At 40.0% G+C, this 25000-nt stretch overlaps 1 protein-coding gene and 1 pseudogene across 1 annotated transcript in view; both read left to right on the forward strand.

Annotated features, from left to right (window-relative positions):
* Positions 1–227: 227 nt before the first annotated feature.
* Positions 228–7590, forward strand: LOC138027411 (uncharacterized; annotated as a pseudogene).
* An 8491-nt stretch (positions 7591–16081) lies between these two features.
* The window catches only part of LOC138027901 (uncharacterized), a 13926-nt gene continuing 5007 nt past the window's right edge, over positions 16082–25000 (forward strand). Inside the window, exons 1-5 of the mRNA XM_068875521.1 lie at positions 16082–16503; positions 18977–19251; positions 20110–20224; positions 20441–20486; positions 23447–23573. Coding sequence (XP_068731622.1) covers positions 16428–16503; positions 18977–19251; positions 20110–20224; positions 20441–20486; positions 23447–23573 — 639 coding nt within the window. The 5' untranslated portion in view covers positions 16082–16427. The remainder of the gene's footprint in view (positions 16504–18976; positions 19252–20109; positions 20225–20440; positions 20487–23446; positions 23574–25000) is intronic.

The following is a 25000-nucleotide window of genomic DNA, read 5'->3' on the forward strand; positions in this document are numbered from 1 at the left end:
GGACTTTTGACTGAATGGTATGCCCTCGAACTTAATTCATATGATATGAATGTTGCCCCCAGAATTATTAATTCTAAAATTTGCATGCTGTCACGTGGTACAGGATTAAACACATAGTATCACCCACATGTGCCACAAGATGTGTTTGTAAGAGACGACTCGCATTATCTGAATGTGCCAAGAGTTGGTACACACACGGTTGCCGATGTCTTTGACTGCACTTTTGAATGTCTGTCATCCCTCTTGCCTGTCTTTCAACATGGCTGCATCAAGAGGAGCTGATGACAAGCTCTGCTGCGAGTTGCTGTCTTCTGATCAATACAGAGCCCCCGAAGAATTTAGGGTTAACGCAACTTCGCAACGTCGCAACTTCACTTCTCTGTTCAGGTGAGATTTACGAAAGGGAGAAGTGATCCAAGAAATTATCTCAGCTGGGAGCAGGTGCTTTCAACTTAATGGCTTCATGGCTCAGTTGTTAGAGCATTGCACCAGCATCTCAGAGGTCACGAGGTCGTATCCCGTTGAAACCAACTGACTTTTTCAGGTGTCTGTAAAAGACAATTAATTTGCTTAAATTGTCCAGTCATGTGCGACGATCACTTCGTCCTTTCGCCTCTAATTAACCCACGCTTCATTTAACGTAAGTTTTGTATCCTTGCTTAAATTTCGCATATGGAACCGGGCGGCCAAAACAATTGTTGTTCCTATAACAATGTAGAAGTGTCGAAAGTCGGATAATGGGGCATCGTTGCTCAGACAATTATCGTGTGTTCAACTTACACTGCAAACGTGAATAATTTATTTACAATAACGTCTGAAGAAGGTTGTTTGTATCCTGACATGAAGATTTGCTTCCACAATGAAAACAAACGTTGCGTTAAGATCGTTGAAACATCATTTGTAAAAGCAACACAAGTACTTCAAGAATTACCCAGCAGCACGTGAAAAACCTACACGTCAAGAAACGTATAATTAGCTGCTCGACGTCCACCATTTCATGGCATTCGCTAACAACTTGGCTCGGTTCTCCAAGCACTTGTGACCACGCGACTGATATCAAATCTTGGCATGACAATACTCGTATCTCAGCATGCTCATGTCAACGAGTAAAAGGATTGATGTGTATTAAAAAATAATAACAAAAACAAGTTCGAGAAAAACAGAAAGAATAACCGAAACTCGGTCATTATGTCGAAGTTAAACGATTTTCGGTAATGTATAAAAGACGATTTTATTTCCCATTTCACACAATGTGCCTCCTCATCTTGCCAAAACGGAGGTACATGTGTACCAGACTTGAAAAATAAAGCTTTCCGCTGCAACTGTAAGATCGGCTTCACGGGAGATAACTGCGAAATAGGTCAGTATTTGATGTCGCTTTAAATCGAGCTGCTGAGGTTACCAAGCAGTTTGCATCCGTACCTGTGATCTTCTGAATGGCATGTTGGTGCTGAAAGTGTTTCATCAAGTAGCAGCAAATTTTTCTGTTTTCTATTACCATTAGTTTTTTCCTCTGCCATTTTGAAAAGAAACTGGTTAAATCGCTGTTGAACTAGCTGTTTTTGTTTCTCTTTCAGCTGCCTCATGCAAAGCCCTGTTCGAAGCTGATACTGAGCAGGACAAGTAAGTGAATTGCATTTCTTTTCCGAAACACTGGCGAAAAATCACTTTATTTTCATTGGACGAGAGCAGTTCAGTTTCATCAAGAGAAAAGCTTATTTTCTCTTGGTTTCATTAAGTCCGTAAATTATGTTGCTGTGGCGACCAAACGCGCATAACCAAAGGCCTTCAAATCAGAACAAAAATGACCGACTATAGTTTAGCTATTCTTAATGCACACAACGTAAAAACCAAAACAAAACATAATAAATTATGATAAAAAAACAGCACTGAAGTGTAGTTGAAAGTTTTTCATAACGAAACGCGATCGAGAACAATATAAACAAAAAACTCGGGGGATCTCCTCTTTCCTTTTTCACAACCAAATTTATTTACATTGTTTTTCAAGCCGGAAAGCGTTTGAACAAGAGATAAATGAATTTCAGAATCGCGTAGTTTTCTTTTCAATATCTCTGGCACCGCTTCGTTTTGCTTTCAGTTACGGTTTCCCTTTTGATACAAAGCAAACCCTTTTTCTGGAAAAATAATAGGGAAACCGTAACAAGTCACAATTATTCAACTGAAACAACTGAGTAATTTTCTTCCCCAATGTAGTTCACTTGAAAATGCTATTTCATGGTATTCTTTCTTCTTTTTTGACAATATAAAATGCTGGTTGTCACGAAAGGACTAACAGAATTCAATTTTGCAAACACAGCTTGACCGGCGACAATGATCTGCACTAGGACATGGTTCGAGTAAATTCACAGGCGAAGCCGTGTGGTCCAGCGGTTAAGGCGCCAAATTTGCACGCGCATGCTCCAAGAAAAACCACGTGTGACATTTTCTTATGTTTTAAACAACTTATATATCAAACACTTACGGGAGTAAAGGAATGAAGGAAGTAGTTTCTAAAGAAACTGTTGTGCTGCATCGGTGGGGAAGTAGAGTACAAAAATTTGGTTTTATTAACGGAATTGGTAAATGTGAATTGACCACCGTACAGGGATTCTACAAGCTGACGTTTCGAGGGTTAGGCCTTCGTCAGAGCGAATCGAGGAATTATGGGTTGTGTGTAGTTTTTATACTGGAGTAGGAGCTACGCTTTTGGTAGTAACATGGCAAAGTGAAAAATAGGAGACATTAGTTAAATGAAAAGCGTTCGTTGATACGGTGAGGATTAAGAGTGCCGATTTGGAAGATGAATTTTTGTTCCAAATTCTTGCGGCTTTCCGTCGTACCATGATGTAGGGAAAGGCCGCAGATAGCCATGTGTTTTTTGGAGTGGTTAGGGAGATTAAAATAACGAGCGACTGGCTTAGATGCATCCTTGTCAGTCTTCTCAACATCGCGAAGGTGTTCGCGGAATCGGTCGCCTATTCATCTACCTGTCTCGCCAATGTATAATTTATTGCATAACCTACAGGTTATGCAATAAATGGCATTTGCTGAGGTACATGTGAAACAATCGGTGGTCTTAACAGATCGCTTAGATCCCGATATTTTGCTAGTGTTAAGAGTGAAAGGACAAGTTTTGCATCATAAGAGCGCGCATTTGAAAGTGCCGGGTTGTTAGTTACTTTTGAGCGCGCTTCTAACTAACGCGTTTGAATGAAATAACTGGAGTTTGCGAAAAGATTCTACCAGTCTCGGGATCATTTTGGAGTAATTTAAAGTTATTAAGAATGATACTTTTGACTGCGTAATTATGAGGATGGAAAGTGAGGGTGACGAAATGTACTTGACAAACGTACCTGACGAAACTTATACCGGACAAACAAATTCTTTATTGCCGCTCCGAACTCCGAAGAATGACAAGGATGTATCTAAGCCAGTCACTCGTTATTTTAATCTCCCTAACCACTCCAAAAAACACATGGCTATCTGCGGCCTTTTCCTACAGCAAGGTACGACGGAAAGCCGCAAGAATCTGGAACATAAATTCATCTTCCAAATCGGCACCCTTAATCCCCACGGTATTAACGAACGCTTTTCATTTAACTAATGTATCCTATTTTTCACGTTGTCATGTTACCACCACTAGCGTAGCTCCTACTCCACTATAAAAACTACACACAACCCATAATTTCTCGATTCGCTCTGACGAAGGGCTAACGCTCGAAACGTCAGCTTTTAGAATCCCTGTGCGGTGGTAAACTTACATTATCAACTCCGTTGATGAAAGAAATATATCACACAGTAGTATGAAGGTCTAAATCTAAAGTCTCATAGAACAAACCATTGCTAAATGAAATCTTACGGGAAGCGCCTAAAGAAGGCGTCCATTCGAATATGTACTCGAGAGAGCAAAATTATGGCAAAGGAAAGGAAACCAGACCACACACAACGGAGTTATAGAGTCATGTAGGGGTGTCAACTCCATTTTACACTCTTGACTATTATATTTTGTTTAGTTTTGTTTACATTGGCTAAGGACATTTTTGTTTTCATAATGTAACGTACCCCCCCTGTTTATATTTTTCAAACACCCCCCCCCCGCCCCCCAACAAGTTTTTGTGAACGCTCCCTTATGAACACAACGTATTTGCTTTAAATACGCGTGTTCAACCTTTCAAAACGCGATTATCGAATGCATAGTTAATTCCTAAACCGTCCAATTTACAGATTTAACACAAGCGTGCTTACCACACTTCACGTGGACTCCGGTCTAACTTCCGTTTTGTGTCACTTTGGAGATTTCGGATGCGGAGCTGGAGGATGGACACCGGTCATGAAGATCGATGGAAACAAGGTACATACGGGGCGTCAAGTGACAAATGCCACTCAGAAAATAGGAAAGACAGTGGCATACATACACTAATTTGTTCTAATATAAAATATATTCTTAAAAAGGCCTTTCTTAAAACTGTTTGGGTCTTTCAAACTTGCGATCTGCAGCAAGACAATTTCATTGCAATTGATTGATTCCCCGATAATAAAGAAAGCTCTTTGTCTCATTGGCAACCTACAATCAGTAGTGTCAATGCTTCCAGATCCCCTAGTTTCCTGCCATGAATATATGAAAGCGTTTGACAAAATAGTTAGATAAGTACTCCAGGGCCATTCCATTCATACATTTAAAAGCTAAAACAAAATCAATAAACAGAATTTTGTCTGAAAATTTTAACCATCGAAGTGATTATCGGCCCTCTGAAATATAATCAAACTTTGTCAGTCTTAACACAAGTCTGGCTGCAAAGTTTTGAACCAAGGGCGGATCTAGGGGTGGTGCACTGGGTGCACGTGCACCCCCCCCCCCCCCCGGTCGGTTCCCAAAAAAAAAAAAACGTTTTAGTTAAAAAATTTACAAACGAAATAAAAAACCTAAATAACAGACAGCGGTCCGTTGCGCCTTAAAACCGCTAGTTTTCGGGGTTTTGGCGGAATAAAATGGTGCCAGAACTGAATGCTTGCCAATTAGTTAGATCTTTTGCGCCGCCAGTTTGCTTTCGTAGCAGTGGTCAGCGTAAACCATTAATTAACACAGCCTCATTGTCATTCCATTTTCCGCCATTTGACCTTTCCATCGATCGTCAAGCTAGCTGAAGAAAATCATAATAATGCAAAGTTCTGTAGCAGGATTTTTTCAAAAGACGCAAGCGCCTGAAATTACTGTCATGTTACACTCATAATTCTTCCTAGTAATGTAAGCTAAAAAACGGCAAAGCGAATTAAGCTGCTAGAGGATATTAAAAGGACAAAAACTGCATTAAGTTAGATTTTTATTTGTCTCATCATTGACAGATTTATCATACTACAGCCCTAACCCTCTTAAAAGCATGTGTTATACATTGTCTAACATATAAAGATTGGGCGTCCTGTGCATTTTCGTCTGACATGTGCACCCCTTAGCCAAAATCCCAGACCCGCCCTTGTGAACCTACTGCAGCTTATGTATACAGTGATTTTAATGATTAAAAATTAACTGAAATTTATATGGAAAACAACTGCTGTGTGGCAAGCTTGCCATCCAGCACAAAATTCTCTTACATTTTGCAAACTTTCAAACTGCGCTCCAAAATCACGCACTAAACGTCAGTGGCCTCAAAATTCACCTTCTCACTAATTTCATCGCGCTCTTTCTATTTCTGACATCTATATTGTACCAAGACCATTTTTATGATTGAAAGGTCATCTGACACGGTCATGAAAAGGCCGGCCCACTAGCCAGAAATTCCCGTGAATTTAAGTCATGCGCAGTCAACTTTCGTTAAGCACTTCAGAAGCTGAATTAAATTTTCTTATGTTTAAAAGTTTATTTAAAGTTACCGCATCTAAAATTACACCTTGATCTTTTTTGGACATAAAGTAGGTTAACACGTTAACTATATCCGAACAATCATGCGGTGTGTAAACACGAATTTGTTTGTAATGGTTACCACTCTAACAGCTATCACAAAACGCATAAGGCTGAAAAATATTTGAACTTTTTTTGAATAAAATATTGCTATAAAGACAAAGATACAACTGTTTTTAAAGACATGGTATATTAAAAAAACAACCATTGTTCGAAAACAAAGAGATAGAAATTGGATTGAATTACTTGCCTTCTTAATTACACATGGCAACTGCACAAGCACGGAAATGATCTGCCAGACTCTTCTATATGCTACCAGAAAAATGGAAAATGTTTGGGCATGAGTTTCAGCAAGAGAAAATGAGGGAACAGAGAAGGAGGCTCCCGGTCCAGCCCTTGGGATATGTCATGTCCACGAAAGTTATTTTTAGACGAGCGGAAGTCTTCCAAGATGTCCGCATGCAGGCCAACCTCGGTCCGATGTTTGAAAGAAAATATATATTCATCAGCCTTCCACGTGCGCCATCATTTTCTCTTTTCACTAAGAACCTGAGAGCGAGGCAAGACTGCATGCGGACGTCTCAGAAGACAGACGTCCGCTAGAACAAAGACTTCCGCTCGTCTAAAAATAACTTTCGTGGACATAACATATCCCGGCCAACGCCTTGAGCCTCCCTCTCTGGCCCCTCATTTTCTCTTGGTTTCACAAGGTTATCATTCAAACAGGCTGTGGTTTTTTTTTTTCGGCGAAAAGGTTTCTTTTTTTTAAAAAAGAATTTATCAAATTTATTAAGAACTTTATCTCAAATATTTCAAAATGTTCCCCTACACTAAGTAAAACCCCAAAAATAGGAAAAAATAGAAATTTCTTGAGCAATAAGAGAAAATGGGAAGCAGACCAAAGGAGGTATTATATTGTGATTTACTCCAACCTGCCTTTATAATTCCATGAATCGCAAGGCTCCCTGCACCCTCCCCCTAGATCCTCCCCTGGCTAATGTTGTCGCTGGTCGCTAATACAGGCAGCAGATATGCGAAGCCCCGAATGAAATGATCCCTCCAGAGTTAACGTACTCCAAACACGCCATTTCAACCGGCCATGATTACTAAAACGTAGCTTGAATGTCTGATCCTTTTTGTTAGAGCTTCATTCCTTGTTTTTGTACAGCAAACATACCTCTAAGATTCGAGTTTTTGGAGCTACAAGACATCCTACAACCTTCCTGGAGGACAGACTGGGTTCGACATACAAGAAACAAAGTTACCAACTTACTGGAACACATCCTTCAACAAGATCTGTCTCGGTATGAAGATCTCTGCCGCACAACACCCAAATTTCGTTGTCATTAACAGATCGGCTGATTCTCTCTATTCGCTGATTGCCGATGGGCAATATCGCAACGTAAAACTTGGCCTGGCTGAATGGAAGAAGCTAATTGGTCCACAGGCTTCCTTACAAACAAGTTGTCTAAAGGAGGGGTTTAATGTTCTGTGTAGCTCTACCAGCCACTCCAAAGCAAGAATTGGCGTTGTTCGTAACGACGCCAACGAGTGTGATTATTGTGACTCAAGGCTTGGCTTTGGCACTGGAGGTCAGTACGACACCACCAGTTCGTGTGGAAACGAGGCCCAGTACGTAGGTGACAACGGTGACAAGAGTATCAAAGCTATGGGATATATTTTGGTGCAGTAAGTTGTCTCTTCAGGGACTGCTACACCCTGTGATCATTTAAGTAGACAGTGCTATTTACTAGGATAGAAACACTTAACCTTATCAGCACCGAATGGCAGCGATCTAATTTTTTTTTTAAAGGAAACCTCTAGTAGAGCCTTCAAAAACCTAACGGTAACGAAACGTTTCTCAGTACACACAAAAGAAGACATTATCGTTAGTGAACAACTGTTAAACAAAGTTGGTTTCAAAAAGGAACTTTCTCAGATTGGCCAAGCTATTTCTGGAAGAGTCAGTTTGGAAGAACAAGTTAATAAATTTCAGATCGCAAAAATTACAATGATGGTTCTGCATGGTGACTGTATGGTTAATACTCATCTGTTTCACATATTGTATTATGACATAGGTAGTTTAGCAAGGAAAACGATGATCGAAAACGTTACTCCAAAATATAACTTAGTGCTTACGGTCTCAAGTATTTCGCGCGGTTATTCGGTCTTGTTCACCTTAAAAAATACGGGCAAACTATCCTGTAAGTAGATGGGTACGAACGGTTTTAAAGTTAAAAAAAAAACAATCAGGAAACTGAATGGTCCATTGTTTTACGCTCACGTTGTCATCAAAACCTACAATTTGGGGATTTCACGTTGCTTTTATGGAGTACGGCAAAGAAAGGCACGAAATTTCCTTTCTTAACCAATCAACTTTTGTGGCGTTGTCGTTGCCACAGCAGTCGTCTTAAGATAGTACGCGTGCTTTCATTGGTCAATAGATGAGTTTGCATGAGTATATAAACATGACTGCGTCTCGGGTTTGCATAGCTGCCTCGAATTCTCCCAGCCCCCCGAGCGTTGGGATCAGGTTATGACCATCATATAACTAATGCACTTAGCCTCGCTTTGAAACCGAGGTTGTGAAGTTTCCTATTTGACACTCAGTGGAATAATCAAATTTGAAATTAACTGCTGCAACAAGACAATGATGAAAAGATAAGTTAGGGAACAAGACGACTTAAATCATGCAGCGTTGATTACCGCGTAAGAAATTAATAGTAAATTGATCTACTACTTAGGCTCTGGAGAGTTCGGAAGTGACAAATTAATATTCGATACTTTGGAATAATCAAACATGTCTTTGTAATTACTGTTTCCGGGTCGTAATTAAAAGTTGAATTATGAACAGCACTACCATTTCCTTTGCTTCTTATTATAAGCAGTGGAAGAGTATTTAGTAGCTTTCTTGGGGTTTCCATCTGCCGTCGTGGCAACCAGACTAATACTATCAGGGTCTCTTCGTATTCTTCTTCACGAAGTAGGCTCCTTTAAAGTGAACATCGCTGCTGGCTCGTAATTGCAAAGAGCGGAAGGCAGTTGGCTTGTAATCGCGAAGAGCGGACGTTTAAGGCAGTTGATAAACGACACTGGCCACAGAAGAGGCGCCACTCCATGTTTGCAGGTCCCTCCGTTGCATAAGCTGTTCTGTCAGTACGAAAACGTCTCGTCAATGTTGACTGACTCCAGTTTTAGCTCTAACTTCAATGTAAAACAGGTCAAACTCGTCGCGCACGTTTTTGGCTGTTTCGGTATTTACCTGCGGGCTCCGCAATCTCTTTTGTTCCCCACGAGAATAATCGGCATGTCACGACTGCATTTTTCGCGAACCATTGCCACCTACCGGCGTACGTTCACAGGCGAATCCCACGAAGTGACGTCAAACACGACAACCGCGCCATGACAGTACTGGGGAAGAGAGCTGGCGGTGTCAAACTGTCCTGATGTATCGACGATTTTAAGAAACACAGATTTGCCTTTGGTTGAAGTCGTTCAGTCGACAACCTGAGCGGAAGTCATCTTCAGAGTCAAGTGACACTTGACTCTGAAGATGACTATCGCTGAGGTTGTCGAAACGTCAGTCAATGTCATCTTCTCAGGACTAAACTCAACGGACGATCGTACTATACTTAATTATTGTTCCATGTGTTCCAGGATGCCAAGAACACGCTCCTGGTTTTACCATGCAAGGGGCCCTAATATCGAATATCACGGAGCGCCATTGCGTTTGAGGTCCATATTTCATTGTGACCATTGTTTTGCAGACTGTCCCTCAGAGCCTTCGTAATAGCTGCGTTTGAAATCCCAAATGCAAATACAAAGCGACCTCAGATATATTTTCTTCAACAATATGAAAGCGATAGTTCCCCTCCCTTCCGGTTGTTTTCAAGGCTTATCCAGGATCGCTGATAAATCCGAGTTGAATGCTGGAAAAGCGCTGCTCGCTCATGAAAATTTTCTTTCATTTTAATTTGGATATTTTGCTGCATGAAAACTGAAACACAAAGAAATAACAACAACTTTTCTTGTAGAGTTTAATGAATTGCAGAGTTTGAAACGGCGCCTCGAATTCCAGCCATCGCACCAGTATAGGAATGAGTAAGTTCCCACTCAGCTATTGAAGCAGCTGAAATCACATAATTGTTTGAGTAAAACAAATGATTACTTTGTCGTGTCGTATCTCATTGAAACGGGCTTCAGTATTGGCCAAAAGCACAATAGAACGAACAAAGGTATCAATGGATTTAGCACAGAAAACAATAGGAAGTACGACACTATACAGGCAATAGGGAGCTTAAGATCTACGACGGCGACGTCGACGAAAACGTCACCTCAAAATAGAACTTTTCTCTAGTAAAAGTCTTTCGCGATTATTCCATCTTGTTCACGTCGTACAATGTGGGCGAAGTATCCTAAAAATAAATTGGTACGAGCGGTTTCTGACTGAAAATAGAGAATGAAAGATTCTCTGTTGCATGCTAACGTTGTCGTCAAAACCTAAAATTCAGTGATTTCACGTTGTCGTCAGGCAGAGAACCGCAAAAATATGAGCTAAAATCCGTGCCGCACGTGCAGCACGATTATTTAGGCGCTTTTAACCAATGAGATCATTGTTTTCTGGCGTTTTCGACGACGTCGTCGTCGTAGATCTTAAGCTCCCTAATAAAATATAGTGTTCAACAAGAGGTACGACCCTATCCTATCATCCCCCCGCCCCAACAGCGCTCCGTAACAATTCGCTTTCGCTCAATTTTTTTATGCTATGACATTGTCAAACAATAGCGACCTTAAGCAAGGAGGACCACGACGACTACGAGAACGCTACATAACAATAGGTTTAATTAGGAAAAGCAATAGTTCTGCACGCCCTGCACGTGCGTTTTACATTTTGATACATTTCTTTGCCGTTCTTGTCTTGACAACGACGTGAAATGATCAAATTTGAGGTCATGTGGAGGACGAGAGCACTTGACGATGAATTTTCAGTTTTCTCTCTAAATATCAGCACCGTTCTTACCAATTTTATTATTGGAATGTGGATTCATATTCGCCATGCTGAGCAACTTGGAGTAATCGCAAAATTATTACAATAGCGGGAAATAAAATTTTTTAGACAACGTTCTCGTAGCCGTCGTCGTCGTCCTTGCTTAAGGTCCCTATTAATATTATCGTTAGTGAACAATTGTTAAACAAAGTTGATTTTAAAAAGGAACTTTCTGAGAATGGCCAAGCTATTTCTGGACCAGTCAGTTTTGAATAAGAAGTTAGTAAGTTTCGGATCGCAAAATTGTCAATGATGGTTCTGCATGGTGCATTTGGTTAATACTCATCTGTTCCACATATTGTATTACTGGAACACACCCTTCAACAAGATATGTCTCGGTATGAAGATCTCTGCCGAACAATATCCAAATTTCGTCGTCATTAAGAAAAGCAGGTGAGCGCTCATTCACTCTATCACTGATTGCCGATGGGCAATATCGTAACGTACCACTTGGTCTGGCTGAATGGAAGAAGCCAATTGGCCCACAAGCTTCCTTACAAACAGGTGCTTGTCTTGTTGAGGGGTTTAATGTTCAGTGTAGCTCTACCGGAAGCTCCAAAGCAAGAATTGTCGTTACTCGTAACAACGGAGCCCAGTGCGATTCTTGTGACTCAAGACTCGGCTTTGGCACTGGAGGTTATCATGATCCCACCAATTCGTGTAGAAACGAGGCCCATAATGACAAGCATATCAAAGCTATGGGATATATTTTGGTGCAGTAAATTGCTTCCGAAAGGACTTCTAGACGCTGTAATCAATTAAGTAGATAGTGCTATATTTCCGAAGACAGAAAAGCTTCCATATCAGGAAAGCAGTGATCGACTTTTTAAACTCAAACCCCTCTAGAGTCTTGAAAAACCTTACACAAAGGAATTTCTCAGAGTTACCAAACTATTTCTGGATGAGTTTTTGAATAAGAACTTAGGAAGCGTCGGATCGCAAAAGTTCTGCATAGTGACCGCATTTTTGTTGTTGTTGTTGTTGTTGTTGTTGTTGTTGTCGTTGTTCCACATATTGTATTATAAAAATCTCAAACAGTACACGTGCTTTCATTGGTCACTTAGGCGTGTGTGTATGACAGTACATGATCATGGCTGTCACGCCACGCTCTTCGCTTTCCAAGAGGACGTTATAATTATTTTAGAAAATCATTAGAAGACTTTTTCCGTGTTTGCATAGTCTGAAGAGTTCGGAAGTTAGAATTTGATTCCAAGACATATACAGTTCCCTTACAACAGAACTTGGTCTACGCAAGACTACTGAAGCTGCATGCATATATGAATCTCAAGTACTTGCCACCAACTTTGCTAGCACCGATCGAACTGCTCAGTAACAACATTGTAATGGATCCGCTTCGTCTTCTGGGATTATCCTGATGTGTGTAAGACTAAAATAGAGAGATATACAAAAATTTGGTTTTATCAACGGAGTTGATAATGTAAATTGGCCACCGTACAGAGATTCTAAAAGCTGACGTTTCGAGCGTTAGCCCTTCGTCAGAGCGAATCGAGGGATTATGGGTTACGTGTAGTTTTTATAGTAGAGTAGGAGCTACGCTATTGGTGGTAACATGGCAACGTGAAAAATAGGAATATATTAGTTAAATGAAAAGCGTTCGTTAATACCGTGGGGATTAAGGGTGCCGATTTGAAAGATGAATTTTTGTTCCAGATTCTTGCGGCTTTCCGTCGTACCTAGATGTAGGGAAAGGCCGCAGACAGCCATGTGTTTTTTGGAGTGGTTAGGCAGATTGAAATGGCGAGCGACTGGCTTGGATGCATCCTTGTCATTCTTCTCAACATCGCGAAGGTGTTCGCGGAATCGGTCACCTAGTCGTCTACCTGTCTCACCAATGTATAATTTATTGCATAACGTGCAGGTTATGCAATAAATGACATTTGCGGAGGTACATGTGAAACGATCGGTGATCTTAACAGATCGCTTAGGTCCCGATAACTTGCTAGTGTTAACAATGAAAAGACAAGTTTTGCATCGTGAGCGCGCGCATTTGAAAGTGCCGGGTTGCTCGTTAGTTTTGAGCGCGCTTCTAACTAAAAAGTTGCCTACGTTTTTGTCGCGTTTGAATGAAATAAGTGGAGGTTGCGAAAAGATTCTACCAGTCTCGGGATCATTTTGGAGTAATTTAAAATTACTAAGAATGATGCTTTTTACTGCGTGATTATGAGGATGGAAAGTGAGGGTGAATGGAATTCTGTCATTCTTATCTTTTTGTGACGTTTGTAGTGATGACTGTCGATCAAATTGTTGGGCGCGATGATGGCCCGCTTTGACCACAGAGACAGGATAGCCACGTTTTTCGAAGAACTGGCACATCTCCTCTGATTTGCTGGAAAAATCGGAGTCATCACTACATAGACGTCGAAGTCTAAGAAATTGAGAATAAGGGATGGAGTTCTTGACATGTGATGGATGTGACGATGAATACAACAAATAACTGTGTGAATCAGTAGGTTTGTAGTGCACACTAGTACATAGCACATAAAATAGAGAGAGATCACTGGTCGAAGGAAAGGCCAAATCCACGAATGAAGATAGATTCTGAATCGGAAACCTATTCAAGGGAACTTTGTAAAAGGGTCTGATTGATCAAGATAAGCTCTTGAATTATATATTTCATGATGAAGCTACGGTAGACGATTAAGAAAATAACACAAACAGCGGTGATAAACATTGTATTCCACGCATTTTTATAAAACTTGACGTTTCGTATGCTAGTCAACACACATACGAAACGTCAAGTTTTATAAAAATGCTTTGGAATACAATGTTTATCACCGCTGTTTGTGTTATTTTCTTAATCAAGCTACGATGGCCTAAGAACAAGAGTTTATACGATACGGCAGAGGACTTGTGTGAAGCTCTTAGAATGCTCGGGCTCATATACGAGACCGTCACTCATTCCGTGACTGAGTTCGGCCTCAGTATACAATTGAGTAACTTGCTGGTGTTTCTTTATTTCTTGCAAGTAATAGGGAAATCATTGTTCACATTCTTTGCCTCATTAGCATTCTCGTCCCCAGAGCCACCCGGCTCTCTTAGCCGCTAAAGGCTGAGCACGAAAACCAGTTCTTCCTTTTCGCGTGCGAAAGCCCCTGGGAACGAGAATGTCTCATTAGCACAGGCCTATCGTTTTTGAGTCCGTCAACCGAGAGCAAAGTAATGAATATTGAAAGTGCGTTGCATAATGAGATACGACTCTCTGAAAATTTGAACCCGATATTTCTTTGAAAATTCGAAATTTAAACAGGAGAACGTACGGGATCATTAGCTCCGTTGCACCCAAGAATTTACCAGTTTTATTTTGATGGCTAATAACATAACTGGCTCGTTATCAAAGCCAAAAGTCTTAAAGTCTTTGGTGGTAATCAATCCGTGTAAAAAGCATGATGCCTTTTAATTTCAGTAAGGTCGTGTGTTGATGAATCAATGTGTAAACAAGGACTTCAGCAAAGTTTCCTTTACAGTTGTAGTTTAATCAAGTATTTCATTTGTCAGTGTTGTTAATTTGTTTTGAAATGAAAATTCAGTGCTTAAGTGATAATTTAGTGTCGCTCTGTCTTACATGACTCCCGTACTTATCCATGAATTACATACTGAGAATTTCGAGGTCCTCAATTGTGAACCTTTTGCGTCCTTCCCAGGGCAATTGAACGTTACACTGAGCGATATTTAGTAAAGGACAAAAGCAAAGGCACGAACACTGAGATAAGTATATGTCAGCCTTTTCAACCTTCAGTACTGGGAAATTGTTTTGCAACTTCAAAATGTATTTGTTTGCAAAGAAAATGCAACAATTTGAAGGAACAATTGCATCGATACGTCCTCGCATTCTTCTGGCCGGAGAAGTAAATATTTCTACCTCAAAGTGTGTCTTTCCGGTAATTTGAAAGCGTTGTAGAGTTAGTCCATCAAAATCTCTAGTCTGGCCATTTAGTTCTGTCAAATGGAAAGCACCCCAAGTTACTCTTCACAACATGTTTTCGAAATCGTTGTTAAATCTACAATACTCGTCGCAAATCGTTGAAACAGACACCGTTTCTCTCGAATTTTCTGGAAAAATCCTGAGATTTCTACTTCACAATGTTTTCCCAACTGAAATGTGCCTTCTCCCTCCCGAATGTTGAGCCACACTCTTTTGAAGCACTGAGACCACTGTGATACCCAAATCAACATTGGGAAGGGGAAACCGCCACAAGGGTTTCAAGATTTTTGACGAGTATTGTAGCTACGGGGAGTCTCGCAATTGGGAATTCCTCGAAGACCAGAGGACGTTAAACGGCTGGAACAATTAGAGTCAATGTGTTCATTTCTGAAAAGTGAGGAAATAATTTCTTCTACTACATCGCAAGGAATAACACACTTCCCCCCCCCCCCCCCCCCCCAAAAAAAAAAAAAAAAAAAAGAAAAGAGTGTATTGCGTGCGCGACAAATGAAACCATTCTTTAGTTTACTTTTACTGGGTACAGCTCAGTATCACTAACCATTAGCATCATTTACAAAGTGCCGCACATTGATTGCGTATCAAATAAAAATAGGTTGCTTGCTTATTAAGGTCCACTGAACAGCTCAAATACCCAACCAAGCACTACGCGTGTAAACTCTCTTTCCACTGCAAACGCATCTCCGACGCTTCATAGAAAAGCGCTTGAAAAATGGCAAGGTATTCTGCTGTTTTTTTTTTTCTGATCAAAATCCATTTTAATGTCACAAGATCGTGACAATCTTCCCTGAGCGTCGTCGAAATTTCTATTTTCAGTAACAAAAGGCGAAATACTGCTTCGGTAAGGCTCATCAGTTGACTGAAGAGGAGCCAACGTGCAATGTTCAGCTTACTTAATTGCTAATTGAACGTTGTTGGTATTTACGCCAAACACCAATCACTGAATTATATCATTTTGACGTATGACATACGATAACGGACTACAACGCTAAATTTAAAAAGCAATATTATATTTAAGTTTAATGGCAGGTAAATAATACACTCCAACTCAAGAATTATTTATTACGGAAGTATGAATCTTCAGACGTAGATGACAATGTAGCAGATGTTCTCACAAAACAATTTGTTTTCATTTTTCGGCGGGAACGTTCTTGCGTATTTTTAAACTACTTTATCACGGAGTTGGTAAGACTCGTTAAAACCGGCTATCAAATTATCGACAAACTTTCTTCAATTTCTCCCACTCTTTTAATAACTGAAGTTAAACTAATGAAGTGAGTTATGAAGGTTCAGGCTGTGGCGCTGAAGTTTCCCAATTTGGCTAATGAGATTGTCGTCATCAATATTTAACAAATTGTTTTCGGTCTGACAATCACTGCGCATGTGTTAGGGTGTTGATAAAGGACGAAGCAAGCATTTAATGAGCGTGGTATTATCTTGTTGCTTTTTAGCAAACATTTTAATCAGTGAAAAGCTAAAAGCAATATTCACGCTATTCATCTTTGGGATTCATTATACTCGCCATGTTCTTGCATGTAATATGCTATTTGCTCCTCTTCGTTTTTTTTCCTGTGATACGAGAAGGAAATCGTGCGATTGGTAAGTTATCTTCTCCTTTTATCCGCGTTTTTTTTTTCCACCTCAACATAACTAGCTTTACATCATGATTCAATGTTGTTTTGACTTCAAGTAAAATAGCTTTATCAACACCGCTAGAATTTGAAGCCCAACTGGATATCCAGTTTTCAAGGCAAGATTTGAACACGGAATATCCAGCTCCCAAAACAGTCTACTCCATGTCGCCTCCGTATCGTCAATTAAATCAATTCTTTCTGCAAAGAGGCGTTTCCACATGGATATCCCACCCAAGCTAATTTGAAGATATCAACTGTAACTTGTTCAACAAGAACAACTTGTTCAACAAGATAACTACTACAAAAGAATATCCTCTTCAAAAATCGCCTTCGCCACAACGGATAAGGTCATAAGAAAAAGAAGACATGATTACCAGCTTCCTCGAATAAGAGGTGAGAGATTTAAAAAGTCGTTTATATGAACAGATGCCTTTCTAAATTTATATAACTCGTTTTCCTTGTTTATGTTCTTTATTTGTAACTTTAGAATTAACGTAATGTTTTCTCTTTTTAACATATAGAACTTCACGTCACGTTGCTGAGTCTAGTTTTTAAATAAATGACTTAAATTTAAATTTCTGGTCAATCACAGGGGAAAAAACAACGAGGAATGAATAATGTTTCGGTGATATTGTTGAAGAAACACTGACTCTTTCCTTGTTTACGGGGGACGCGCAACATTTTTGTTCCGAAAGCAAAGTCAGTTCAGGAGATCGAGAAGCAGAAATGTTTTCAATTCCTCAGAAGTACTTTGGCGTGACTCGAGAGAACTGATTCCAGGTTTGCGCGCTATAACACCTCTTCTTCGCGGTTAGGTTTTTTTAGAAACAGGCTATTCGGATTTGCTTCCTCTCTGCTTATTTTTCTGTAGCAGTACGAAATGAGTTGGTCGCGACGGGTACGTAATCAAGCTGAAATGCCTTCCTTCTATTTCTCGTAACAAAGAAAACTTTCGAAAATTGTGAACGTGTGATTAAGATTGAAATCCTTAGACCGCCACGCGAGCCTCGGTAAGTATAGCATCAGACAACCGCATAGAACCTGGAAACTTAGGAGTCACTGCCAGGAGAAATAACTGAATAAAATGCTGGATTTGAAATGACCGCTACAAAGGGTTAGATGATCTGCAGTCTTCTCAGATAGTAACGAAGAACATGCAGTAGACTTGATCGATTAACTGACCTCAAGCAGAAACTGAGCGACGACTGCTAGGAGAACACCACGAGACAATAGCTTTAATATTAATGAACAAAATTATGACAAAGGCGTGTTACACTTTGGAGCATTTCCTCGCCGTTCTCGCCCGAAAACAATCATTATGGGTTTTCACGTCGAACGGCTTCCAGTAATCAAAAAATTAACGCAAAAAAAGGAAAATAATATTTTTTGATAACCTTTTTGCAGCCGTTGTACGTCGTAGTCCTTGCTTTATCTCCCAACAGAAGAGTAGAACCCACAAAAGTAACCATACACGAAGAAGGTAGCCATAAATACGTATATTTACACAGAAAAATGTGCTATAAGAATGGTAAATCACATTATTCCCGATTATAGTTTGCTTTGCTCTCACACACTGACAGTGATGAACTAACAGCGAGATCAAATTCCGGAGCGGACTTTCATTAAGTATTTAATAGAATATGCATCTTTCGCGAAGAGATTAGGGGTGCTCACCATCTGTTGGAAAATTCGGCTTGGAGTAACCGTTGCGTACGCGATTTTCCAATAATAATAATAATAATAATAATAATAATAATAATAATAATAATAATAATAATAATAATAATAATAATAATAATAATTATAATAATAAATTTATATAGCGCAAATTCCATACTAAAGTAATCTTTAAATGCGCTTTACAGAATCAAATAAGTGAAAAGGTAAAGGTTACATTTATAACGTAAGATATTATAAAAAGTTAATAAAAGCACACATTAGAAATGAAAAACAGAGTGCAATACATAATCAAAATTAAAATAGTGGCGAAAAAGATCTATCGCGCTTAACTTCAGATTATGATAAAAATGCTAAATGAAAAAGGTGCGTTTTTAACTTATTTTTAAAAAAATGTCTAACGCCTTGACAAAAATACCGACCAACACCTGGTGAAATTACACTTCCATTGAAAGGTTCCGTTTTCAAACCTTTTTTTCCTGGGCTTACCTTCGCTCAACACTCAATTTCGCACGAAAAAGGGCCTGGAAACGCAAGAATCGGTAAAATGATACAGGAATTTCCGAAATTCCGTTCGAAGTATCTCTGGAGGTACTCCACATTTTCCAAACGAGCTCTACGGAAAGTAACTGTTACATTTGCATTTAACCAAAATTTCCGGGATTTTTGGCTCAATGTTAAGCACCCTCAAGCTTAATTCATATAATATGAATGTCGCCCCCAGAATAAATTCTAAAATTTGCACGTCTCATTTTGTACAGGATTAAACACATGGTATCACCCCGATGTGCGACAAGATGTGTTCGTAAAATACGACTCGCATTATCTGAATGTGTCAAGAGTTGGTACACACACAGTTGCCGATGACTTTGACTGCACATTTCAATGTCTGAGTCATCCCTCTTGCCTGTCTTTCAACTTGGCTGCATCAAGAGGAGCTGATGGCAAGCTCTGGTGCGAGTTGCTGTCTTCTGATCGATACAGAGACCCCGAAGAATTTAGGGTCAACGCAACTTCGCATCACTTCTCTGTTCAGGTGAGATTTACGAAAGGGAGAAGTGATCCAAGAAATTATCTCAGTTGGGAGCAGGTGCTTTCAACTGAATGGCTTCATGGCTCAGTTGTTAGAGTATTGCACCGGCATCTCAGAGGTTACGAGGTCGTATTCCGTTGAAACAAACTGACTTTTTCTGGTGTCTGTAAAAAGCAATTACTTTGCTTAAATTGTCCAGTTATGTGCGACGATCACTTCGTCCTTTCGTCTCTAATTAACCCACGCTTCATTTAACGTGAGATTTGTATCCTTCCTTAAATTTCGCATATGGAACCGGGCGGCCAAAACAATTGTTGTTCCTATAACAATGTAGAAGTGTCCAAAGTCGGATAATGGGGCATCGTTGCTCAGACAATTATCCTGTGTTCAACTTACACTGTAAACGTGAATAATTTATTTAGAATAACGTCTGAAGAAGGTTGTTTGTATCCTGACATGAAGAGTTGCTTCCACAATGAAAACAAACGTCGCCTTAAGATCGTTGAAACACTATTTGTAAAGGCAACTCAAGTACTTCAAGAATTACCCAGCAGCACGTGAAAAACCTACGCGTCAAGAAACGTATAATTAGCTGCTCGGCGTTCACCATTTCATGGCCTTCGCTAACAACTTGGCTCGGTTCTCCAAGCACTTGTGATCACGTGACTGCTATCAAATCTTGACATGACAATACTCGTATCTCAGCATGCTCATGTCAACGAGTAAAAGGATTGACGTGTATAAAAAATAATACCAAAAACAAGTTCGAGAAAAACAGAAAGAATAACCGAAACTCGGTCATTATGTCGAAGTTAAACGATTTTCCGTAGTGTATAAAAGACGACTTTTTTCCCATTTCAGACACAATGTGCCTCCTCATCTTGCCAAAACGGAGGTACATGTGTACCAGACTTGAAAAATAAAGGTTTCCGCTGCAACTGTAAGATCGGCTTCACGGGAGATAACTGCGAAATAGGTCAGTATTTGATGTCGCTTTAAATCGAGCTGCTGGGGTTACCAAGCAGTTTGCGTCCGTACCTGTGATCTTCTGAATGGCATGTTGGTGCTGAAAGTGTTGATCAAGTAGCAGCAAGTTTTTCTGTTTTCTATTACCATTAGTTTTTTCCTCTGCCATTTTGAAAAGAAACTGGTTAAATCGCTGTTGAACTAGCTGTTTTTGTTTCTCTTTCAGCTGCCTCATGCAAAGCCCTGTTCGAAGCTGATACTGAGCAGGACAAGTAAGTGAATTGCATTTCTTTTCCGAAACACTGACGAAAAATCACTCTATTTTCATTGGACGAGAGCAGTTCAGTTTCATCAAGAGAAAATGAGGGGACAGAGAAGGAGGCTTCCGGTCCAGCCCTTGGGATATGTCATGTCCACGAAAGTTATTTTTAGACGAGCGGAAGTCTTCCGAGACGTCCGCATGCAAGCCAACCTCGGCCCGATGTTTGAAAGAAAATATATATTCATCAGCCTTCCACGTGTGCCATCATTTTCTCTTTTCACTAAGAACCTGAGAGCGAGGCAAGACTGCATGCGGACGTCCCAGAAGACAGACTTCCGCTCGTCTAAAAATAACTTTCGTGGACATAACATATCCCGGCCAACGCCTTGTGCCTCCCTCTCTGTCCCCTTATTTTCTCTTGGTTTCATTAAGTCCGTAAATTATGTTGCTATGGCGACCAAACGCGCATAACCAAAGGCCTTCAAATCAGAACAAAAATGACTCACTATAGTTTAGCTATTCTTAATGCACACAACGTAAAAACCAAAACAAAACATAATAAATTATGATAAAAAAACAGCACTCAAGTGTAGTTGAAAGTTTTTCATAACGAAACGCGATCGAGAACAATATAAACAAAAAACTCGGGGGATCTCCTCTTTCCTTTTTCACAACCAAATTTATTTACATTGTTTTTCAAGCCGGAAAGCGTTTGAACAAGAGATAAATGAATTTCAGAATCACGTAGTTTTCTTTTCAATATCTCGGGCGCCGTTTCGTTTTGCTTTCAGTTACGGTTTCCCTGTTGATAGAAAGCAAACCCTTTTTCTGGAAAAATAATAGGGAAACCGTAACAAGTCACAATTATTCAACTGAAACAGCTGAGTAATTTTCTTCCCCGATGTAGTTCACTTGAAAATGCTATTTCATGGTATTCTTTCTTCTTTTTGACAATATAAAATGCTGGTTGTCACGAAAGGACTAACAGAAGTCAATTTTGCACACACAGCTTGACCGGCGACAATGATCTGCACTAGGACATGGTTCGAGTAAATTCACAGGCGAAGCCGTGTGGTCCAGCGGTTAAGGCGCCAAATTTGCACGTGCATGCTCCAAGAAAAACCACATGTGACATTTTCTTATGTTTTAAACAACTTATATATCAAACACTTACGGGAGTAAAGGAATGAAGGGAGTAGTTTCTAAAGAAACTGTTGTGCTGCGTCGGTGGGGAAGTAGAGTACAAAAATTTGGTTTTATAAACGGAATTGATGGATGATTGACCACCGTACAGGGATTCTACAAGCAGAGCGAATCGAGGAATTATGGGTTGTGTGTAGTTTTTATAGTGGACTAAGTAGGAGCTACACTTTTGGTAGTAACATGGCAACGTGAAAAATAGGATACATTAGTTAAATGAAATTAAAAAAGCGTTCGTTAATACGGTGAGGATTTAGAGTGCCGATTTGGAAGATAAATTTTTGTTCCAGATTGTTGCGGCTTTCCGTCGTACCTTGATGTAGGGAGAGGCCGCAGATAGCCATGTGTTTTTTGGAGCGGTTAGGGAAATTAAAACAACGAGCGACTGGCTTAGATGCATGCTTGTCATTCTTCTCAACATCGCGAAGGTGTTCGCGGAATCGGTCGCCTATTCATCTACCTGTCTCGCCAACGTATAATTTATTGCATAACCTACAGGTTATGCAATAAATGACATTTGCGGAGGTACATGTGAAACGATCGGTGATCTTAACAGATCGCTTAGATCGCGATATTTTGCTAGTGTTAAGAGTGAAAGGACAAGTTTTGCATCGTAAGAGCGCGCATTTGAAAGTGCCGGGTTGTTAGTTAGTTTTGAGCGTGCTTCTAACTAACGCGTTTGAATGAAATAACTGGAGCTTGCGAAAAGACTCTACCAGTCTCGGGATCATTTTGGAGTAATTTAAAGTTATTAAGAATGATACTTTTGACTGTGTGATTATGAGGATGGAAAGTGAGGGTGACGAAACGTATACGTACTTGACAAACCGTACCAGACGAAACTTATACCGGACAAACAAATTCTTTATTGCCGCTCCGAACTCCGAACTCCGAAGAATGACAAGGATGTATCTAAGCCAGTCGCTCGTTATTTTAATCTCCCTAACCACTCCAAAAAACACATGGTTATCTGCGGCCTTTCCCTACATCAAGGTACGACGGATAGCCGCAAGAATCTGGAACAAAAATTCATCTTCCAAATCGGCACCCTTAATCCCCACGGTATTAACGAACGCTTTCGTCATTTAACTAATGTATCCTATTTTTCACGTTGCCATGTTACCACCACTAGCATAGCTCCTACTCCACTACACACGACCCATAATTTCTCGATTCACTCTGACGAAGGGCTAACGCTCGAAACGTCAGCTTTTAGAATCCCTGTGCGGTAGTCAATTTACATTATCAACACTGTTGATAAAAGAAATATATCACACAGTAGTATGAAGGTCTAAATCTAAAGTCTCATAGAACAAAAACCATTTCTAAATGAAATCTTACTGGAAGCGCCTAAAGAAGGCGTCCATTCTCAGTCGAATATGTACTCGAGAGAGCAAAATTATGGCAAAGGAAAGGAAACCAGACCACACACAACGGAGTTATAGAGTCATGTAGGGGTGTCAACTCCATTTTACACTCTTGATTATTATATTTTGTTTAGTTTTGTTTACATTGGCTAACGACATTTTTGTTTTCATAATTTAACGTACCCCCCCTGTTTATATTTTTTAAACACCCCCCCCCCCCTTTATCTCTATTTTTTTGGGGGGACCCCCAATTTATCATCAGTTCTCTCCCCCCCCCCCCCCCTACAAGTTTTTGTGAACGCTCCCTTATGAACACAACGTATTTGCTTTAAATACGCGTGTTCAACCTTTCAAAACGCGATTATCGAATGTATAGTTAATTCCTAAACCGTCCAATTTACAGATCTAACACAAGCGTGCTTACCACACTTCACGTGGACTCCGGTCTAACTTCCGTTTTGTGTCACTTTGGAGATTTCGGATGCGGAGCTGGAGGATGGACACCGGTCATGAAGATCGATGGAAACAAGGTACATACAGGGTGTCAAGTGACAAATGCCACTCAGAAAATAGGAAAGACAGTGGCATACATACACTAATTTGTTCTAATATAAAATATATTCTTAAAAAGGCCTTTCTTAAAACTGTTTGGGTCTTTCAAACTTGCGATCTGCAGCAAGACTATTTCATTGCAATTGATTGATTCCCCGATAATAAAAAATGCTCTTTGTCTCATTGGCAACCTACAACCAGTAGTGTCAATGCTTCCAGATCCCCTAGTTTCCTGCCATGAATATCAAAGCGTTTGACAAAATTGTTAGATAAGTACTCCAGGGCCATTCCATTTATACATTTAAAAGAGAAAACAAAATCAATAAACAGAATTTTGTCTGAAAATTTTAACCATCGAAGTGATTATCCGCCCCCTGAAAGATAATCAAACTTTGTCAGTCTTAACACAAGTCTGGCTGCAAAGTTCTGAACCAAGGGCGGATCTAGGGGAGGTGTACTGGGTGCACGTGCACCCCAGCCCCCCCCCCCCCCCCCCCTCGGTTCCCAAAAAAAAAAAACGTTTTAGTTAAAAAATTCTAAAATTTACAAACGAAATAAAAAACCTAAATAACAGACAGCGGTCCGTTGCGCCTTAAAACCGCTAGATTTGGGAGTTTTGGCGGAATAAAATGTTGCCAGAAGTGAATGCTTGCCAATTAGTTAGATCTTTTGCGCCGCCAGTTTGCTGTCGTAGCAGTGGTCAGCGTAAACCACCAATTAACACAGCCTCATTGTCATTCCATTTCCCGCCATTTGACCTTTCCATCGATCGTCAAGCTAGCTGAAGAAAATCATAATAATGCAAAGTTTTATAGCAGGATTTCTTCAAAAGAAGCAAGCGCCTGAAATTACTGTCATGTTACACTCATAATTCTTCCTAGTAATGTAAGCTTAGCTAAAAAACGGCAAAGCGAATTAAGCTACTAGAGGATATTAAAAGGACAAAAACTGCATTAAGTTAGATTTTTATTTGTCTCATCATTTACAGATTTATCATACTACAGCCCTAACCCTCTTAAAAGCATGTGTTTGTTATACATTGTCTAACATATAAAGATTGGGCGTCCTATGCATTTCCGTCTGACATGTGCACCCCCCTAGCCAAAATCCTAGATCCGTCCCTGAGAACCTACTGCAGCTTATATACACAGTGATTTTAATGATTAAAAATTAACCGAAATTTATATGGAAAACAGCTGCTGTGTGGCAAGCTTGCCATCCAGCACAAAATTCTCTTATATTTTGCAAACTTTCAAACTGCGCTCCAAAATCACGCACTAAACGTCAGTGGCCTCAAAATTCACATTCTCACTAATTTCATCGCGCTCTTTCTATTTCTGACATCCATATTGTACCAAGACCATTTTTTATGATTGAAAGGTCATCTGACACGGTCATGAAAAGG

This window comes from Montipora capricornis, chromosome 12 (genome assembly GCF_036669925.1).
Source record: "Montipora capricornis isolate CH-2021 chromosome 12, ASM3666992v2, whole genome shotgun sequence".
NCBI lineage: Eukaryota > Metazoa > Cnidaria > Anthozoa > Scleractinia > Acroporidae > Montipora > Montipora capricornis.